This window comes from Canis lupus, chromosome 27 (genome assembly GCF_011100685.1).
Source record: "Canis lupus familiaris isolate Mischka breed German Shepherd chromosome 27, alternate assembly UU_Cfam_GSD_1.0, whole genome shotgun sequence".
NCBI classification, from domain to species: Eukaryota; Metazoa; Chordata; class Mammalia; order Carnivora; family Canidae; genus Canis; species Canis lupus.
The window spans coordinates 27,050,775-27,067,841 of record NC_049248.1 but is presented as its reverse complement, the minus strand read 5'-3'; the positions used below and the strand labels follow the sequence as shown (position 1 = coordinate 27,067,841).

Genomic DNA, 17,067 nt, shown 5'->3' with positions numbered 1-17,067 from the left:
TCTTAAGAAAAAAAAAAGAAATTAAATAAATCCCATGGATTCTGAAACTCGGGGTCTGGTACAACCAGAAAGCAATAAAAAAACATACTGAGGAGCACCTGGGTGGCTCAATGGTTCAGCGTCTGCCTTTGGCTCAGGTGGGGATTCTGGGGTTCTGGGAAAAAGTCCCACAACTGCCTATGTCTCTGCCTTTCTGTCTGTGTCTCTTATGAATAAATAAATAAAATCTTTAAAAAAAAAAGAAAAAACACATACTGAACCCAAAACAAAGACTAGAAGTCCAATGTTCTTAAAATATATAAGGTCAAGTAGAGAAAGTCCTTCCTTCAAGAGGATACAGTAGAGAGGACAAATTGCACTACAAGATAAAAATGAGGAAAAGAGAAGAAATCAGAATATCCATCTATGTATATATGTCTATATTCTGATACATATATATATGCATTTATCAGTGTGTGTGTATACATATATATATATATGTATCTCAGATGATAAACATTCACTTTGAAAATGTAGCTTACTAAAAAGGAGAACATTACCAGTCTCATAAAAATGTTGAGAATGATTTCAAAAAAATCAAAAGATCTCTTAGCCTTAGCAAAAGAAAAAAATTCTCTTTCTAAAAAGTACAGTTCTGGGATCCCTGGGTGGCGCAGCGGTTTGGCGCCTGCCTTTGGCCCAGGGCGCGATCCTGGAGATCCGGGATCGAATCCCACATCGGGCTTCCGGTGCATGGAGCCTGCTTCTCCCTCTGCCTGTGTCTCTGCCTCTCAATCTCTCTCTGTGACTATCATAAATAAATAAAAAAAATAAAAATAAAATAAAAAAATAAAAAAATAAAAAGTACAGTTCTATGATTAGTTAAGTCAAAACTTTCTGATATTATATGTATGCAAAATCTGGAGTGATTTTCCTTTACAAAAATAAATAAGAAAAATAAGTAAAAGAACTGGATATTACCATCATTGCTTCTAGACTCTAATATTTTTTAACTAAAATTTAGTCTAACCTCTACTGTCCTCTACTGTTACCTGCTGACACACAATAGGACCAGGTAAGAAATCAGGGGGGAAAAAAAGAGTAATACAGCTGTTCTATCTTTCTGCAAATCTGTGACTACTCTTGTTAATCATTATTTCCAGATCATTTGTCTGTATTGGGAGTGACCAGGAAAGTTAACTGAAGCCTGGAGTATAGTTTCTTTGCCATGTTTGAATAATTATCTAAGATTTCCAAGATTACTATACTTTTTTTCTTAAGATTTTATTTATTTATTTTACAGAGAGAGAGCACAAGCAGAGGGAGCTGGAGAGGGAAAGGGAGAAGTGGACTCCCCACTAAGCAGGGAGCCTGATGTAGGGCTTGATCCCAGGATCTTGAGATCATGACCTGAGCCAAAGGCAGACATTTAACTAACTGAGCCACCCAGGCTCCCCTAAGATTACTACAGTTTTTAAGGCAAGTTTAGGTTTACCTTCCTCTACCTTGTGACTGAAAGACTATTTAATTACCTCCAAAGAATTAAAAATAATTAAAGAGTTACTGTTATTGAATCACGATATTGTCCACTTGAAACTAATAAACACTGTATGCTAACAAATTAAAATAAAAACATCTTTTAAAAAGAGTTACTTTTGAAAACAAATCTGTTCTACTAATCATTAAGAAATAATTACTGAGCACTGTTCATTAACAAGGCACCATGTTATACTAAGTACTTAGGATTCACAAGAGTTTAAAACACAATCTCTACCCAAGAAGGTTTAGACTAAAGTAAACATGTAGAGACAGCAGTCATACTGATAAAATATTTTGAAAAATATAAATTAGTACACCCATGTTTATAGCAGCATTATTTACAATAGTCAAAGGAAGCAACTCAAGTGTCCACTGATGGATTAATGAATAAAAAATGTGGTTTGTACATACAGTGGAATGTTATTCAGGCTTAAAAAGGAAAGACATTCTGACACATGCTACAAAATGGATGAAACCTGTGGACATTAAGCTGAGTGAAATAAGCCAGTCCTAAAAGACAAATACTGTATGATTCTACTTATATGAGTTGTCTAGAACAGACAGAAAGTGGAATGGTAGCTGCCAGGGGCTGGGGCAGGGAAGGGTATATAGGTAGTTATTTTTTAATAGCTATAGAGGTTCACCTATACAAGATGAAAATGTTCTTGTATTCAAGAGATTGGAGATTGGTTGCACACCAATGTGAATATACTTAATAATACTGAACTATATACTTTAAAATGATTAATATGGTAAATTGTATATGTTATTTTACCACAATTTAAAATATTAGCCAAAGTGCCAAGCAAATGATGCAAAACAAAAAAAGATACAGTTCAAAAGAAAGAGCAGTTATGAGACACGGATTCAGCAGTTATGAGACATGGATTCAGAACGCTCTATGCCCTGTTTTGAAAGAAAAATGAGACTCTAGCAGATAGGAGATAAAGGAAAGTACTACAATCAGAGCAATGGCAAAGTGATAGAACAGACATCATCAAGAACAAAATGTGGATCATAATTTGACTGCCCACAGGCTTCAAAAACAATAACCGTGAAAGGTAAACTAGAAGGAAAGGCTATGAAACAGAAAATGCCCGATAAAGGCAATTGTTCTCACTGAGTATCTTTCACTAAGATAAAATAATAATTACCACATTTTTACTAAAAGTAAAGGCAGGAGTAAAAATAAATTGATAACTTTATATTCACTCGTCTCTTGCTTATATTCTCCAACTGCCATGATGATGATGGAAGTGTGGAGATACATTTTATAAGTTAGATGCCATACACTGATGAGATGTGGGCTTACAGATAATAGCTTATATACAGAACCAACATGTGCATTTCATTTATTCTGACTGGCAACTTTTTAATATCATCATCAGCTCTGCACAGAAACTAGCATGCTAAAAAGCCCCACTATGTAAATGATGCTAATATTACACGGAGATGCATGCTCAACCCCATTCATTAACAGTATTGTAGGCTACAAACGGACATTGTTTATAAGATAAATTAATTATCCCAGCTGCTATTATGAAATCATCCTCCAACTGTCAGCCCTGTAGCAAGATGATCATTAAGCCACACTAAGCCTTCTACATTCTTTACTTAAAATCTTTTATCCTAAACCCAAAAATGAAAACTTCTATTCTCCCCCATGTACTTTAAAATCTTAAACCAAATATTTCTGAGTAATCTTCTAGAATTTTAAGCTGTGGTAAAACTTCGTTAATAATCATCTCTTTTAAAAATATTTTTCATATAGATCACAAACTGTTAGGGTGTAGATGGAAAACCAGACAAAAGGAGAATATTAGTCTTTTCTTAAACTGAAAAGAATGTACTTTAGATCTCTTAAAGCTTCCTATTTTCTCCGGACTTTAGTGTGGAAATGATTACATTGGGCAGCCCTGGTGGCTCAGTGGTTTAGCGCCACCTTCGGCCCAAGGCGTGATCCTGGGAACCCAGGATCCAGTGCCGCGTGCGTCGGGCTCCCTGCATGAAGCCTGCTTCTCTCTCTGCCTGTGTCTCTGCCTCTCTCGCTCTGTGTCTCTATGAATAAACAGATAAAATCTTTAAAAAAAATGATTATATTGTTACACTAATTAGGTTCAGATCACTCTATTCTAAAGAGCTTCTGGATACCTGCATTAGTGCGGACTTCTCCAGTAAGCAGAGGAAGAGAATTTTCAACAAAAGAGAAAGACTACTTGGCTGAGCCAACATCTACCATGTCTTAACTTCAGCTCTTGGTCAGATGAGTTTATCTCTACTTCCGCAAGTTGCTGAGGAAATTCAGGAAAAGTACTTTCATCAGGTCTGATTTTTTAAAAGTGAGGGAGTAACTGGGTGTGCTGTCTGTGTGTACATGCATGCACACTAAAGGAGCTGTCCTTTAATTCTAATTAGGTTTTGAGGGCTTGACCTTCAAATATATATACATATATATGACATATAATCTTTACTCTTGGAGAACAGGAATTAGATAATCTGTCCACAATATACAATTCTTTAATACACTGATATGATACTTATAGGAAAACAGATTCTGTTTTTGCTTTCACACAAAGTAAAGAAGTACAATTTGGCTTCAACTTCCAATCTACTGAAACCTTTTCCTTAAAAGCCATTTCTGACTGCAATCTCACTAACCTCTCTTACATACAGCCATTGACACCAGCGACCATACCTTCTTTGAAATGTTCTACTCCTGATGCCTACCCCATACTCTCTTTATCGCTCAATCTTCCTGTGTCTTTCTCTTCCTCTTGTTCCCTAATTACAGACATCCAAATTTATCTACTTAACTCTATTCTCTTTACATACTGTTTCCCCCAGTAATCTCCTACAACTACAACTGTCCCATCTATGAGAAAACTCCCAAACCACGAACTCTAGCCTTAATCCTTCTCCTGAACTGTAGGTACCTTAAATATATAAGTCTAAGATAAATTCATTAGGCTTATGCTGTCTCAAACCAACTTTCTAAAATCCTCTATTTCTGTTCAAGGTAATACCACTCCTTCAGAATCAAGGCTTGAAACCTCAAAAATCAATTATGACTCCTCCCTAACCTTTACATACAGGCAGCCAGACAGCCGGCTAATGTTTTTTTTTTCCCCAAAAAAACCCCAGTTAACTTAAAAAAGACCTAAAATATAATCTGAAAGACTAGATTTTATTCCTAAACATATTTATCTGTATCAAACTCCAAAACTTTCATAACCCATCATTTTTGTCAACTGTACAATAGATAATACTGTAACTGCCCTATCCACTTTACAATCGAAAACCCTAAACCATCATATAAATATCATTATTCCAACCTTCCTATTAATTTTCCTTGCCACCCTAGTTGTCTTTCATTCAGTTATTCCTTCTTTTTTTAAAAAGATTTATTTGTTTGAGAGAGAGACAGAGAGAGCCAGCACGTGTGTTTACAAGTGGGAGAAGGGTCAGAGAGAGAGAATCTCAAGCAGACTACCTGCTGAGTGCGGAGCCAGAAGCTGGGTGATCTCACAACCCATGAGATCAGGACCTGAGCTGAAACCAAGAGTCAGACGACAGTTAACTGAGCCATCCAGGCTCCCTTCATTCTTTTTTTTCTTTAATTATTCTTTCTTACTAATTATTATTCAGTAAGTATAAATACTGAGAACTAACTATAAGCTATGCACTATGCTCGGCATTTAAGACATAACAAGGAGACAAAGAGATAGATATACTGCCTAATCCCACAAAATTTACAGCCTAAAATGCAGTCAGAAGATAGATGCAGAGAGACAAGGGAGGGTTCTCTGGGAAGGCTTCCCAGAAAAAGACATATTAAAGCAAAAAGCAGCACATAAAACAAATAGCAGTTAGTATAATAAGAGAGCGGGAGAGAGTAGCGGTGGGAAACAAGGTGAGAAATTCCAGGCAAAGGAAACCACATACATAAATTCCTTAAACAAGAATGAACATCCTAATTATGTCATCCTCTTTCCCACATTTACATCTTTCTTTCATTTCTTTTTCTCCCTTCAAAATCTCTTCCCATTCTCCCATCTCTGTCTACTGAAATCATTAACATCCTTCAAAGCCTAGATCAATAACATACACCCAGCTTCAAGGATAGTACTTGACTCATACCAGGCATGAAATAAACATTTGCTAAATGAATGGATGATGAAATCATCATTCTTCCCAAATCACAAATCTGCTTCATATTACAAGTATGTATGTGTCTGCCCTATCTTCCCTTGAAGTAAAGGATACATTCCCATAGCACCTAATGCATAATAAGCACTGGAAAAATATTTGCAGGATGAATAACTCTAATAATCTAAGACTAAGCAGAGCTGTTAAAGGATACTTTCATCTTCTACTTCTAACTTTACAATGATTTGGCAGAATAAAAAGTCTACAAAATTCAAAATATTTATACATGAATTATATTAATGTTGAATATTAGGTCTCCTATAAAATATCTCCGATAATGGAATTTATTTTTGCATTCAACTTCTTAGACAGCTAAATTTTGATGTTTAATATTTTCTGAATGACTTTCCTGGAGGAAAAAAAAATTCTAAATTTAAACACTGGTAAAGATGTTAAATTACTTTAGAATATTTTTAGAACCTAAGAAAAAGGAGTCTTTTTTAATTAACCAACTAAACAGCCTAAAAATATTATTTGGTATTTCATTTTCCTAAAACTAAGATGAATTAGGAAATGTAAATTATACTTTAATTTCATGTAATGTTCATGATATCATTTTTGGAATCATGCCTCAAGCCACACTGAGGAATTTGTTATGCAATTTATAATCTGTTATGAAAAAAAACCTAAATTAAATCTGGGTCATTCCATTTTTCAGATCAAAGAAGGCCAAGTAAAAAAGTAAAATGAGGCTTTCAAAGAAAAGGCAAAGTGTTAAATAAGAAAAAAAAAATTCAAGTTACTGCATAGTAGTCACCTGTAGGAAAAGCAGCCCAAGGAATGGCAGGAGATGTAGTTTGGGTTTCACCATTTCCACCATCAAAAATCTCTGCAGCCTAGAAAAAAAGGCAAATTTATTTTACTTTTTAGATAAAAAGTAAAAATGCTATTTAAGCAATCAAGCCTTCCAGTCCCACAAGCATATTCTGTGATATATCACACATTTTCAAATTCCCTCCAAATACTCAATTGCTTTTCAGTCTTCATAGTTAGCACCCCAACCACTATTCACTACCCCCCAGTATGCAAGCTCTATTATTTTTAAATAAAAATCTCCCTTCCTAACTAAAATATATCACTGCAAATGAAAATTTTCTTTTGTATATTCTAGTCACATTTTCACTTGCAAACTTTTTTATATCTAAGTACTCTAAATATATATTTTTCATTAATTAGCCCAAGACCTAATAGAGATCAATTTAAGGAAATAGGATTCATCTATATTCTTCAATAATCTACCAGGTGGGCTTACTAGCATTCAACATTCAGAGAATTCCTAAAACTGGTGTTCTAAATTAACAAGCCTTCCCACTAAATAATTTTAAAAGTAAGGGACAATTACTGAATGTTGAGTTTGTGGGTAAGAGTTTTCTCTGTCTCTTAATTGTCTAGATCACAGCAAAATCATTACTAAGAAAAAGAACCAGAATTTCAATTTGGATTCTGTACCGAGTTGTCAACCAAAAAGAAGTCAACTGAGGCATCTGCCACACAAGCTAAGTGATGAAGAATATCGTAACTATTAAGAATATCGTAACTATTATCTATAAACTATGAAAAATGAACATGGTTTATACAATCAAGGATGGACACCTTCCATATTTCTACAACCAGATGTAAAAAAGAAACCTAATAACCAATTAAACTGGAATAATTGGTTAACACTGTAAATATGTAATACTGAAAGGAATAGATCCATTGACTATAACACTGAAGTAAAATTTTACTCTGAGGAAAACTACCCACTCTATTTTTTTCTGATATAATAAACCAACCATGGTTTAAGTAAAGGAAGACTGTATTAAGTTTTAATCTTCAAATAACTGATACCTTGTAAACAATAAACTAAAACATGTATTATCCTCTAAATCAATGAATTTTAACAAAATTTTAAATGCTACATTTCAGTAACAGAAGATTTAATCACCCAACAAAATAAAAACATTTAAGAAAATGCAAAAAACATACAAATGTGCTACACAAAAACCAGTTTTAGATGAAATGCACAAAACAGTTATGTCCATATTGACAGATATTGTAGATCAATGGACAAGAAAATGATCCTAATCTGAAAAACCTCACACCATTCTTTCATGATATTCAGAATACTGAATATATACTTAATATCTTGTTTCTCCTATTAATATCATTAATTAAACTCCTTATTTTTAATAAGCAATCCTTTTTTTTTACCAAATCCCAAACTAGGTAAAAGTTTTATTAAAAAAGAAAAAAAAAAATCACAGAGCTCATTTGGTAATTCCAGGACTTGAGCTCAGGCATCCTGACTCCTAATCCAGAGATTTTCCTGCAAGACTATACTGGCTCCATAAAAATAACTGGGTTACAAAATATTTCAATAAAATGAACACACACTGAAAAGGATTAAGGAAAAGACAGGGCTTCTTCAGCTAACAATTTCCACTTACAAAGCAAGCAACTTAAACCTGAGAGAATAATCTAACAACACAAACATACTAATTAGCTCTTTAAGCCACCAAGATGCTATGAAGTTAATACACTAAATCAACTCATTACAGGTATAAACATGAAAATATATGACAGATTTGCAATACTCATCCTTCATCCCACAAGTATTTCCTAACAGACATGTATCCCAGCAAAATCATCAGTTGACAATTCTTAAAACATCTCTAATGCTTCCACTAGTAGCATTTAATTACCTCAATTTAAAACATTCTGTGGGCACAACCATAGGTTCAATAATAATTAGCTTTACCTTTCAAAGGGATACAATTTTCCTTGATTTCATTTTTTATTCCAGTGTTACATTAAAAATGATCAAAAATGATCATGAATACCAATGATAAATAATACATCTTCAAAATAGTATACTCCATTATAACCCCACAAAGTTAAAGCAATTACATAAGCAAGATAAGGTAAGTAATTGCACATACCTCAAAGCCACCAAAATCATCATCATCCATTCTTCAAGTGCACCTGAAAAATACCAGAACACATTGAAAGAAGCCCACACGCACATTTATGTCAAAACATTTTCCTGACTTAAATGTATACATTTTGACTTGTAAAATTAAAACTATTTCATTTAGGTTAAAAAAAAATCTACTTTTTCTAACTATATTGGTATGCATTTTTTAATGCAAAAAGACTGGTGTTTTTTTGGCAAAATTAGCCATTCGGGCAAAATTAGCAATTTCTGTGACTTTTTCAGCAACCATGTATTTTGCCATTTTGTGTTAAGATGCCAGGAGTGGAAAAAATATTCTTTTACATTTTAATTTGCTTTTCCCAAATTGGCGCTAGGGCTCAATTCAATAATGCTTCCTGCTTTTTGCATCTATTCCTCAGTTGTCTGGCAACATCAGCACAAACTCCACTAAGAACAGGACTGTGGTGAATTTTTGGAAATCTGTCCCCTACCACAAAGGTTCTTCCCTCGGTTTCATGGCCGAGGTTGATTTAGATTTTCAAAATTGATCAGCATTTTTGAGCTGTGGCCACAACTTCTGGAGCATTTTGATATGTGTATTTTTAGCTGAAACTGCTTTGCACTTTTGGAAAAATGTGGAGCAAGTTACTAGGCTGATCAAGATAAATCAAGTCATGTATTCATGGGAGACCAGGGAAGAGAAAAACACAAGTGAATATCCTGAATTCCTCTCTTTACAGTTAAACTATGTAGGAGACAAGCAGTAAGATAATACATGCTTTATTTTATCCTTAATGGTTCTCATAAAAATGGAAGGACAAAACCATTACCTGGACTCTAAAAAGAAGAAAAAGAAAAAGCTTTTATCTAACAAACTATTTAAAAAAAAAAAAAAAAAACCTGGGAAAGTAAAAGTAATAGATGGTTTACATTTAAACAAAAAAATAAATTCACAATGAGTTGTGAAACAGTAGCCACAAATAACACTGAAGTCAATAATAACTGATTTCTTTTTTTATCTTTCAAAAGTGAATGAATGTATCCAAATTATTAATTATAGTTTCCTTGACTCACTAATACAAGATGAACTTGGTTACAGGAAAACAATCTTCTCCAACTTCTTAAAAAACAGCTAAACAAATTAAACCATGTTAAGCAATAATCCTAAAGCATTTTCTAAGGCACTCTGCCTTGAGTGACAAAGCAGTAGTCATCTATAGTGAGGCCTTTCCCTGTCAATGAAATTCATATTAATGCCTTCAAAAATAAAATTCAAAAACTTGTCAAATAAAAATAGTGAAACACATTCTCAAGGATTGTTTTGTTTTAATAAACAAAGAAAATTTATTTTTACAGAAACTCAGTAGGTAATGACACTAAAAGGAATATATGTAGACAGAAGTACATATAAAAAGGAAGGACATTAACCAAAATGAGATACCACTGTTGTCACCATTACCTACAATTTAATAGTTTGATGAAAATGTTTGAAAAGATGTATTTCTCAAAAAAAATCAAAGCTAAGCAAGTTATCCACATACAACACTTAAAAAATATAAACCAGACTTTCAGAAACTTTTGATGGTGGTTAGTTTGAAATGGAATTCACATTAATTCTGTGTTGCAAGCAAACAGAAATCTGTATGTGATTATATTTTTCATGAAGAAATTATGAAATAAGAGTGATATGGATACTGAGAATTAACCAAGTCAAACTATAAACACTAAGTCTGTGTTTTCCACATGTATTTCATGAATCTCAGGAGACAATTAAAAACTATTTTTAGCTTCTACAGCACTGTATCCAAATAATACAGTTTCAAAAAAAATAGAATGTCTAGAGTAATGCTTCTACATGTTTTTGTAGATCACATCCCAATAAAATATTCGTGAGGTGCCAGAAAACTTGAAAACAAAAACAAATAGCCATGTTTAACAATCATGTCAGCCTGTGTTAATGAACCAAACACCATCACTTTCCTAAGTACTGATTTATTTAATTTTTTTTAAGATTTTATTTATTTATTCATGACAGACACAGAGAGAAAGGCAGAGACATAGGCAGAGGGGGAAGCAGGCTTCCTGTGGGGAGCCCAATGCAGGACTCAATCCCAGGACTCTACGATCACCACCTGAGCCAAAGACAGATGCTCAACCACTGAGTCACCCAGGTGCCCCCGAAGTGCTTACTTAACTCTACAAAAGAATACATCAATGTCATTAATGTTTTCTATATACCAGCAACATTTATATATTAAAAAGATGACAGTTTTCCTCTATTTTCAAAGAAATACTAACATATTTTAAAAGATAAATGTCTTGAGTTTCTTAAAATATAATCAGGGAAATATTATTTTAAAGTTAACAATTTTCCAAATATTTTCGTTTCAAATCCTAGTATAGTTTGTTTCCTTCTGAACATACAAAGAGCAGGAGAAAGTTAAATTAACAGCATTCATTTGTAGAAATCAACTTCAATAAATACAAAAGATAAAAATCAGTTTTTAAAAGAAAATATTATAAGTGTGGTCTCCCTTATAGATTTAGTTACTGTAGCACATTTAAAACATTATATTACCTAAAATGCATATAAAAATTTTTTAGAATATTTCTAACACTTAATATTATACCCCATTAAACTCCAAATACAATACAGCAACACCAGATATACCTGTCATGTAAGTTATCGAGTCACAAGCCTGGCTAAAAAATTAGCAGATCATGTAGTTCATCATTTTGTGTCATGGTAGGAGGAAAGATGTATGATTCTTATGATTAGGTATCTACATGAAAGATTTCACAGTTTCTAGTTTAACAATTCTCAGACTTTATTATATCTGAATTTGATCTCTTCTGTTGCACTACTGTATTAAATCCCTCCTTAATTATTCTCAGTATTTAAAATATTGCTAATATTTTATAAGAAAAACATATACACAACACTTACAGTAACAAATTTTTATGAAGCTACTCTATAGAAGAGAGCACTCCAGATCCTCAAGGAATTACGGTCTGGGGAGGTGAGAAGGGAAGAGTGTAAGAAAACCATGCAAATTTTAAGAATATGAGCTATAAGGCAGCCTTAAGAAAGAAGAAAAAATGTCCAAGGTGGGAGGAAAGACTTTTAGATGGTGATATATCTGATTGGAGCATCATGAAATGCTTCAGGTGGGAGATATTTGAGATCTATTTCAACAGACCTAACAGAGAATTTTAAATGGCACATTAAGAACATGCATTTTATTAAAGACTTTTCTGAAAAGTTTTTTCCTAAAAAACAGCAAAGATTTATTTTTATTGTTTGCTTCTACATAAACACAGGATCAAAAAGAATGTGAAATGAGAAAACTGCAAAAAAAAATTTGAAAGCAAATACAAGGAAGATGAATCTAAAACTATCAACCGGAAAAATAAAAATCAATCACAATTACATCAAAGAATCCAAAAAAGGCTAGGAATGCATGGCAAATTGGATAAAGGTGACTCTCAAAAAAAAAGAGTGACAGATGTATATCCCAAGACCCCCTTCCAGAATCTGCACAAGAGGACAATGTACAGTTCTTCATCACAGCAGAAGACTGAAGGGTTTTTCCCTGGACAGGGTAAAGCTAAGGGTCTCCAGATTAGAAGACACTGAGACAGTTGGACTAAAAGTTGTATTAAATATTAAGACCTAATCTCCCAAACCTCTTTGATCACTTGACAACCAAACTGCCACCAGCTAGGTTTCAGCCTCTAGTCATCAGATTAGGATATTCTTCTTTGGTGAATCAAATCAACCCATGAAAAAGTACCCCATGAGAGACTCCACCAAAAAAATCAGTCAGTCACTTACTCAGGTAACACTACTTTGATCACCCTATCCACATGCACAGACTTTCTGATTTGCTCCTGATTTCAATAAGAGGATGAATAGTATAATGGCTAAAAGAAGACTATTGAGTCAGGGAGCCTAGATTCAAATTCTAGTTCTGCCACTTAACTGTTACATTGGCCAGATTACTTAAACACTGTATATACATCATTTTCCTCACCTGTCAAATAGGGATAGTAATACTACTACTACTGATAATAATATGGTAACTAGCAACTAAAATCTTTATGAAGATTAAATAAGTTAAAATAGATGAAGTACTTATAGCAGGGTCTGGCACATTCTAAGTATTGTACTAATATTTCTACTTTATTAGTGCTTCACTTTTATAAGGAAGCAGATGGCCAAAGACAATAAAAGACATGAAGGAAATATCTAACATAAGAAACAAGAGATCAGGCCAAAATAAGAGGAAAAAATGTGGAAAAAATAGACTCCACAAGAAAATTTTCAAAAAAATAAAAACTGTAACTACTACTTTCAGAGTCAACAACAGAATATAGTACATCCATGAAATAAGAACAGGAAGCCCTAATTTTTTTCTTGGGGTGGGGGGAGTAGAAATAGGGGTATGCACCAAGACTAAGGCCTTGAAAATGAAAATGAAAATGAAAATGATTACAGAAATGAAAATTTGCAGGGTGGGTAATAAAGCTGGGGAAATTTCCTTTAAAAAGAAGAGTATAAAAGAAAAGGAAATGGAAAGTCAGAGTAAAAACAGAAGAAAATTAAAAGATCTAGTCCCAAATATGCAATATCTAATAATCAGGAATTCTAGAAAGACAAAACAGAGAAAACAAAAGGGAAGATCATCAACAAAATAATTCAAGAAAATTTTCTAAATCTAAAGAATATGATTTCCATATTTAATGGTCTGTCAAGTATCCAAGACAGCAGAGCAGAAGAACAAAACCACACTGAAGCACAGTAGAGACAAAAAGAAGATCCTACAAGCTCCCAGAGAGATAAAACAGATTTTATACAAAGGATAAAGAATACAATGATATTAGACTTCACAAAACCACCACTAGAAGGTGAAGAACAATGGAACAATGCTTTTAAAATTGTAAGGGAAAATAATTAGCACATAGAACTCTATAGCTAGCCAAATCAACAAATAATTAATTTGTGGGAAGACTAAAGTCATATTCAAACTGCAAAATCCCCCAAAAAATTTATTTCCCAATCTTTTTTAAAAAGTCATTGAGCGGGGGCACCTGGATGACTCACTGGTTGAGCATCTGCCTTTGGCTCAGGTCATGATCTCAGGGTCCTGGGATCAAGTCCCACATCCAGCTCCCTGCAGGGAGCCTGCTTCTCCCTCTGCCTATGTCTCTGCCTCTCTTTCTGTGTTTCTCATGAATAAATAAAATCTTTAAAAAAAAAAATTATGGAGAGGTACCTGCAAGGCCCAGTCAGATAGGCATCCAACTCAATTTCAGGTCAGATCGTGATCTCAGGGTCATGAGATCAAGCCTCCCATCAGGCTCTGTACTCAGCACAGAGTCTGCTTGTTTCTCTCTCCCTCTCCCTCTGCCCCCCCTCCAACACACACACTTCCGCACTCTCTCTCTCTCTCAAATAAATAAATACAAAGAAAAAAAAAGTTATGGGGTAAACCAAGAGAGTAAGACACAAGGAAGAAGGGATTAGAAAATAGGTGATCTAACTAAAGTGAAAAGCAAAGGGAATTCTCCCAGAATAATGGTAAAGTGAGTTTCCAAGCTATTTGTATAGGAAGAATAGAGAACAATCCACCTAAATTAGCACAGATCAGAAAGCTCCTGGGAGAAGCATTCAAACAAATCAAATTAATAGACTACCTCACTATTTTGCCACATCATGAATAATGTTAAACTGGGGGGAAATTCAGAGTTGAATTAGTGATTAAAACATTAGCCCCTCCCCATAAATAAATAAATAAATAAATAACATTAGCCAAATGAAAACAGAGAGAAAATAATATGTTAGATAGGAAAACTTTTTTAAAAGATTTTATTTATTTATTTACTCATGAGAGACACAGACACAGAGAGATAGAGAGACAGAGAGAAAGAGGCAGAGACACACACAGGCAGAGGGAGAAGCAGGCTCCATGCAGGAAGCCTGACGCGGACTCGATCCTGGAACCCCATGATCACGACCTGAGTCGAAGGCAGACTGTCAACCACTGAGACACCCAGACTTTCTGTTAGACAGGAAAACTATTCATCATTGCATTACTAGATTTTTTAGCTGCAAATACTATTTACATAGCAATAGTGATGAATAACTCCTGCACCAAAATTATAATAAAACCATATTAGAATGGTAAGAGAAAGAAGTATATGGTATGGGTGATAGAGGGGGGTGGTGAAAGACAGCTAAAGCTTCATCTTCCATATTGGAAAGTCAATGGATATGAAAGTGAAAAATCAAGAAGCAGTGATAACAAACATGTTTAGGGATACACTGATAAACACTAAAAAAATCAACTATATGTGCTAAACATCTTGCTTCTAGAAAACAAGAAACGTAGAGGCTAAAAAAGAAGGGCAGGGATGGCTGTGTTTCACAGCAAGTGTTTACAACTTTAAACTGTCGGCACATATAAATAATTTCTTTAATGATAGTATTAAAAAACATCATGACATAATGAGCCAACCATCTACCCTTTCTATCAAAATATTCAGGAAAAAAAACCCCACGGAAAGTTTTTATTTTTAACACAACTATAAACAAAGTCTTAAATGTTTTAAATTTGTATTTTGCCAGTGAAAAAATTAAAATTTTTCATATTAGTCTCCTTTATAACATTTATGTATTAACATTTATTACAAGTGTTTATACAAAATGTAAAAGTGTATCTCAAACACCAAAGTTGCTAAAAATGAAACAAAATGAAAAAAAATCTAAGAAAAAAAACACTTAGGGAAGGGACTTCAAAAAGTATGATCTCCAGAGATCATCCAGATTATTCAATCATCCCAAAGTGTCCTACTAGTTAACATTCCCTTAGCACTTAATTCAATCTCTATCCCATCCAAAAACCTACTGCCTTAACAACATCCTCATACTCCCAATATTTTTCCATTTGATTCTGTTTCATGCCATGTTTTCTAGAAGCAATGGATGAAGAGCCACTAAGACTCTACTAATTTGAAGAGTCTAAATATACAAGATCAGAATCTCAGGCTTATCTATTCGAGAAAATTATTTCTTTACCTAGTTTTCTATAAGCTCTTCTGAGATACTGCAGGAACTATTTCTTTTACCTGTTCCTTTTGTTTGTTAAAGTTTTATTTATTTATTTGAGAGAGAGAGAGATACAGAGCATGAGTGGAGAAAGGCACAGAGGAAGAAGGAGAAACAGATTCCCTGCTGAGCAGGAAGCCCAACTCGGGACCCAATCCCAGGACCATGAGATTATGAGCGGAGCCAAAGACAGATGCTTACCAACTGAGCCAACCAGGCATCTCTTTTACCTACTTTTAACTCTCTAGCACCTTCAACTGAGCAGCACTTATTTCTCGAAGAAAAACATGGTGGAACTTGAGTAGTAGAGGATCAAGTTGTTAGAATTAAGGCATGAGTATTAAGTTGTTAGCACGAGCATGAGCATCAAGTTGTTAGCATTAAGGCATGAGCGTGAAGGCCCACATCTTAAAACAAATTATATTGCTACACTCCTCTCTCTTAAGTACTCAACTATTATTAGGGTTAATAATAATTTTGAAACTTGCCATGTAAAGCTGAATTACAAAATTATTGCTAAACTATAAATACTACTGCCAATGGCAAAATATCATCACAAGAAAATAACACATATATATTCACTACCTGAAAAATATTCTATTCATAAATGATCAGATAGGAAAACATCTCAACAACTAGTAATTCTAATAACCATTTCCTTTATATAATTTTCAACTGTACTATCAATTATGTTTTTGTCTTTCCCAGCCTTCATTCAGAAAATTTACAATTCCAGCAGAAAACAAGAAATAAAAATTGAAAAGCACTTACACTCATCAAACCCTTACCTATTTTCTAACCTCTCTAGTTACTTCTACCTCCTCCAAATTCTTCAGATGGATCTCTGATCCTGTCTCACTATCCTCTCCAAAGACTGGATTCACTCTCGTGATCTTAATGTTCTGCCCAAATTTTCCAAAATTAACCATCTCACTGGGTTGGGTCATATATTTCCAAGCAAATAATAATTTCCAAGCAATATTTGTTTATGGTTATCCTATTGTCAACTCAAAATTGTCACTGAATGAATTATATTCCTATCTGGCAAAATCCTATCCTCAATGAATGCTAGGGGGCAGGTATATCACCTCATCTCACATTTTAAAAGAGGAGACAGAGGAAACACTAGATAGAAGGGAATAAGACTTAAGAAATACTACAATCTCCTGGCAACTGGGTGGGTGTCGGTTAAGCATCTGCCTTTGGTCAGGTAGGAATCTTAGGGTCCTGGAATTGAGCCCCAGAGCCCCATGTCTGGCTCCCTGCTCAGTGGGTAGTCTGCTTCTCCCTCTCCCTTTGCCCCTCCCCCTGCCAGGCT

At 34.1% G+C, this 17,067-nt stretch overlaps 1 protein-coding gene across 7 annotated transcripts in view; it reads right to left on the bottom strand.

Moving 5' to 3' along the window:
* CCDC91 (coiled-coil domain containing 91) overlaps positions 1–17,067 on the bottom strand; it is a 332,875-nt gene that overhangs the window by 242,463 nt on the left and 73,345 nt on the right. For 6 of the 7 annotated variants that reach the window (XR_005379978.1, XR_005379979.1, XR_005379981.1 and 3 more), the window contains exons 2-3: positions 8,646–8,688; positions 6,482–6,560 (exon numbers count right to left, since the gene is read on the bottom strand). Coding sequence is in view for 2 of the 7 variants with exons in the window: in XM_038577155.1 (XP_038433083.1) it covers positions 6,482–6,560; positions 8,646–8,675 (109 nt within the window). In the remaining 5 variants the exon portion in view is untranslated. Of the gene's footprint in view, positions 1–6,481; positions 6,561–8,645; positions 8,689–17,067 lie in introns of those variants that run through there. The other variant, XM_038577158.1, reaches the window with a different exon arrangement.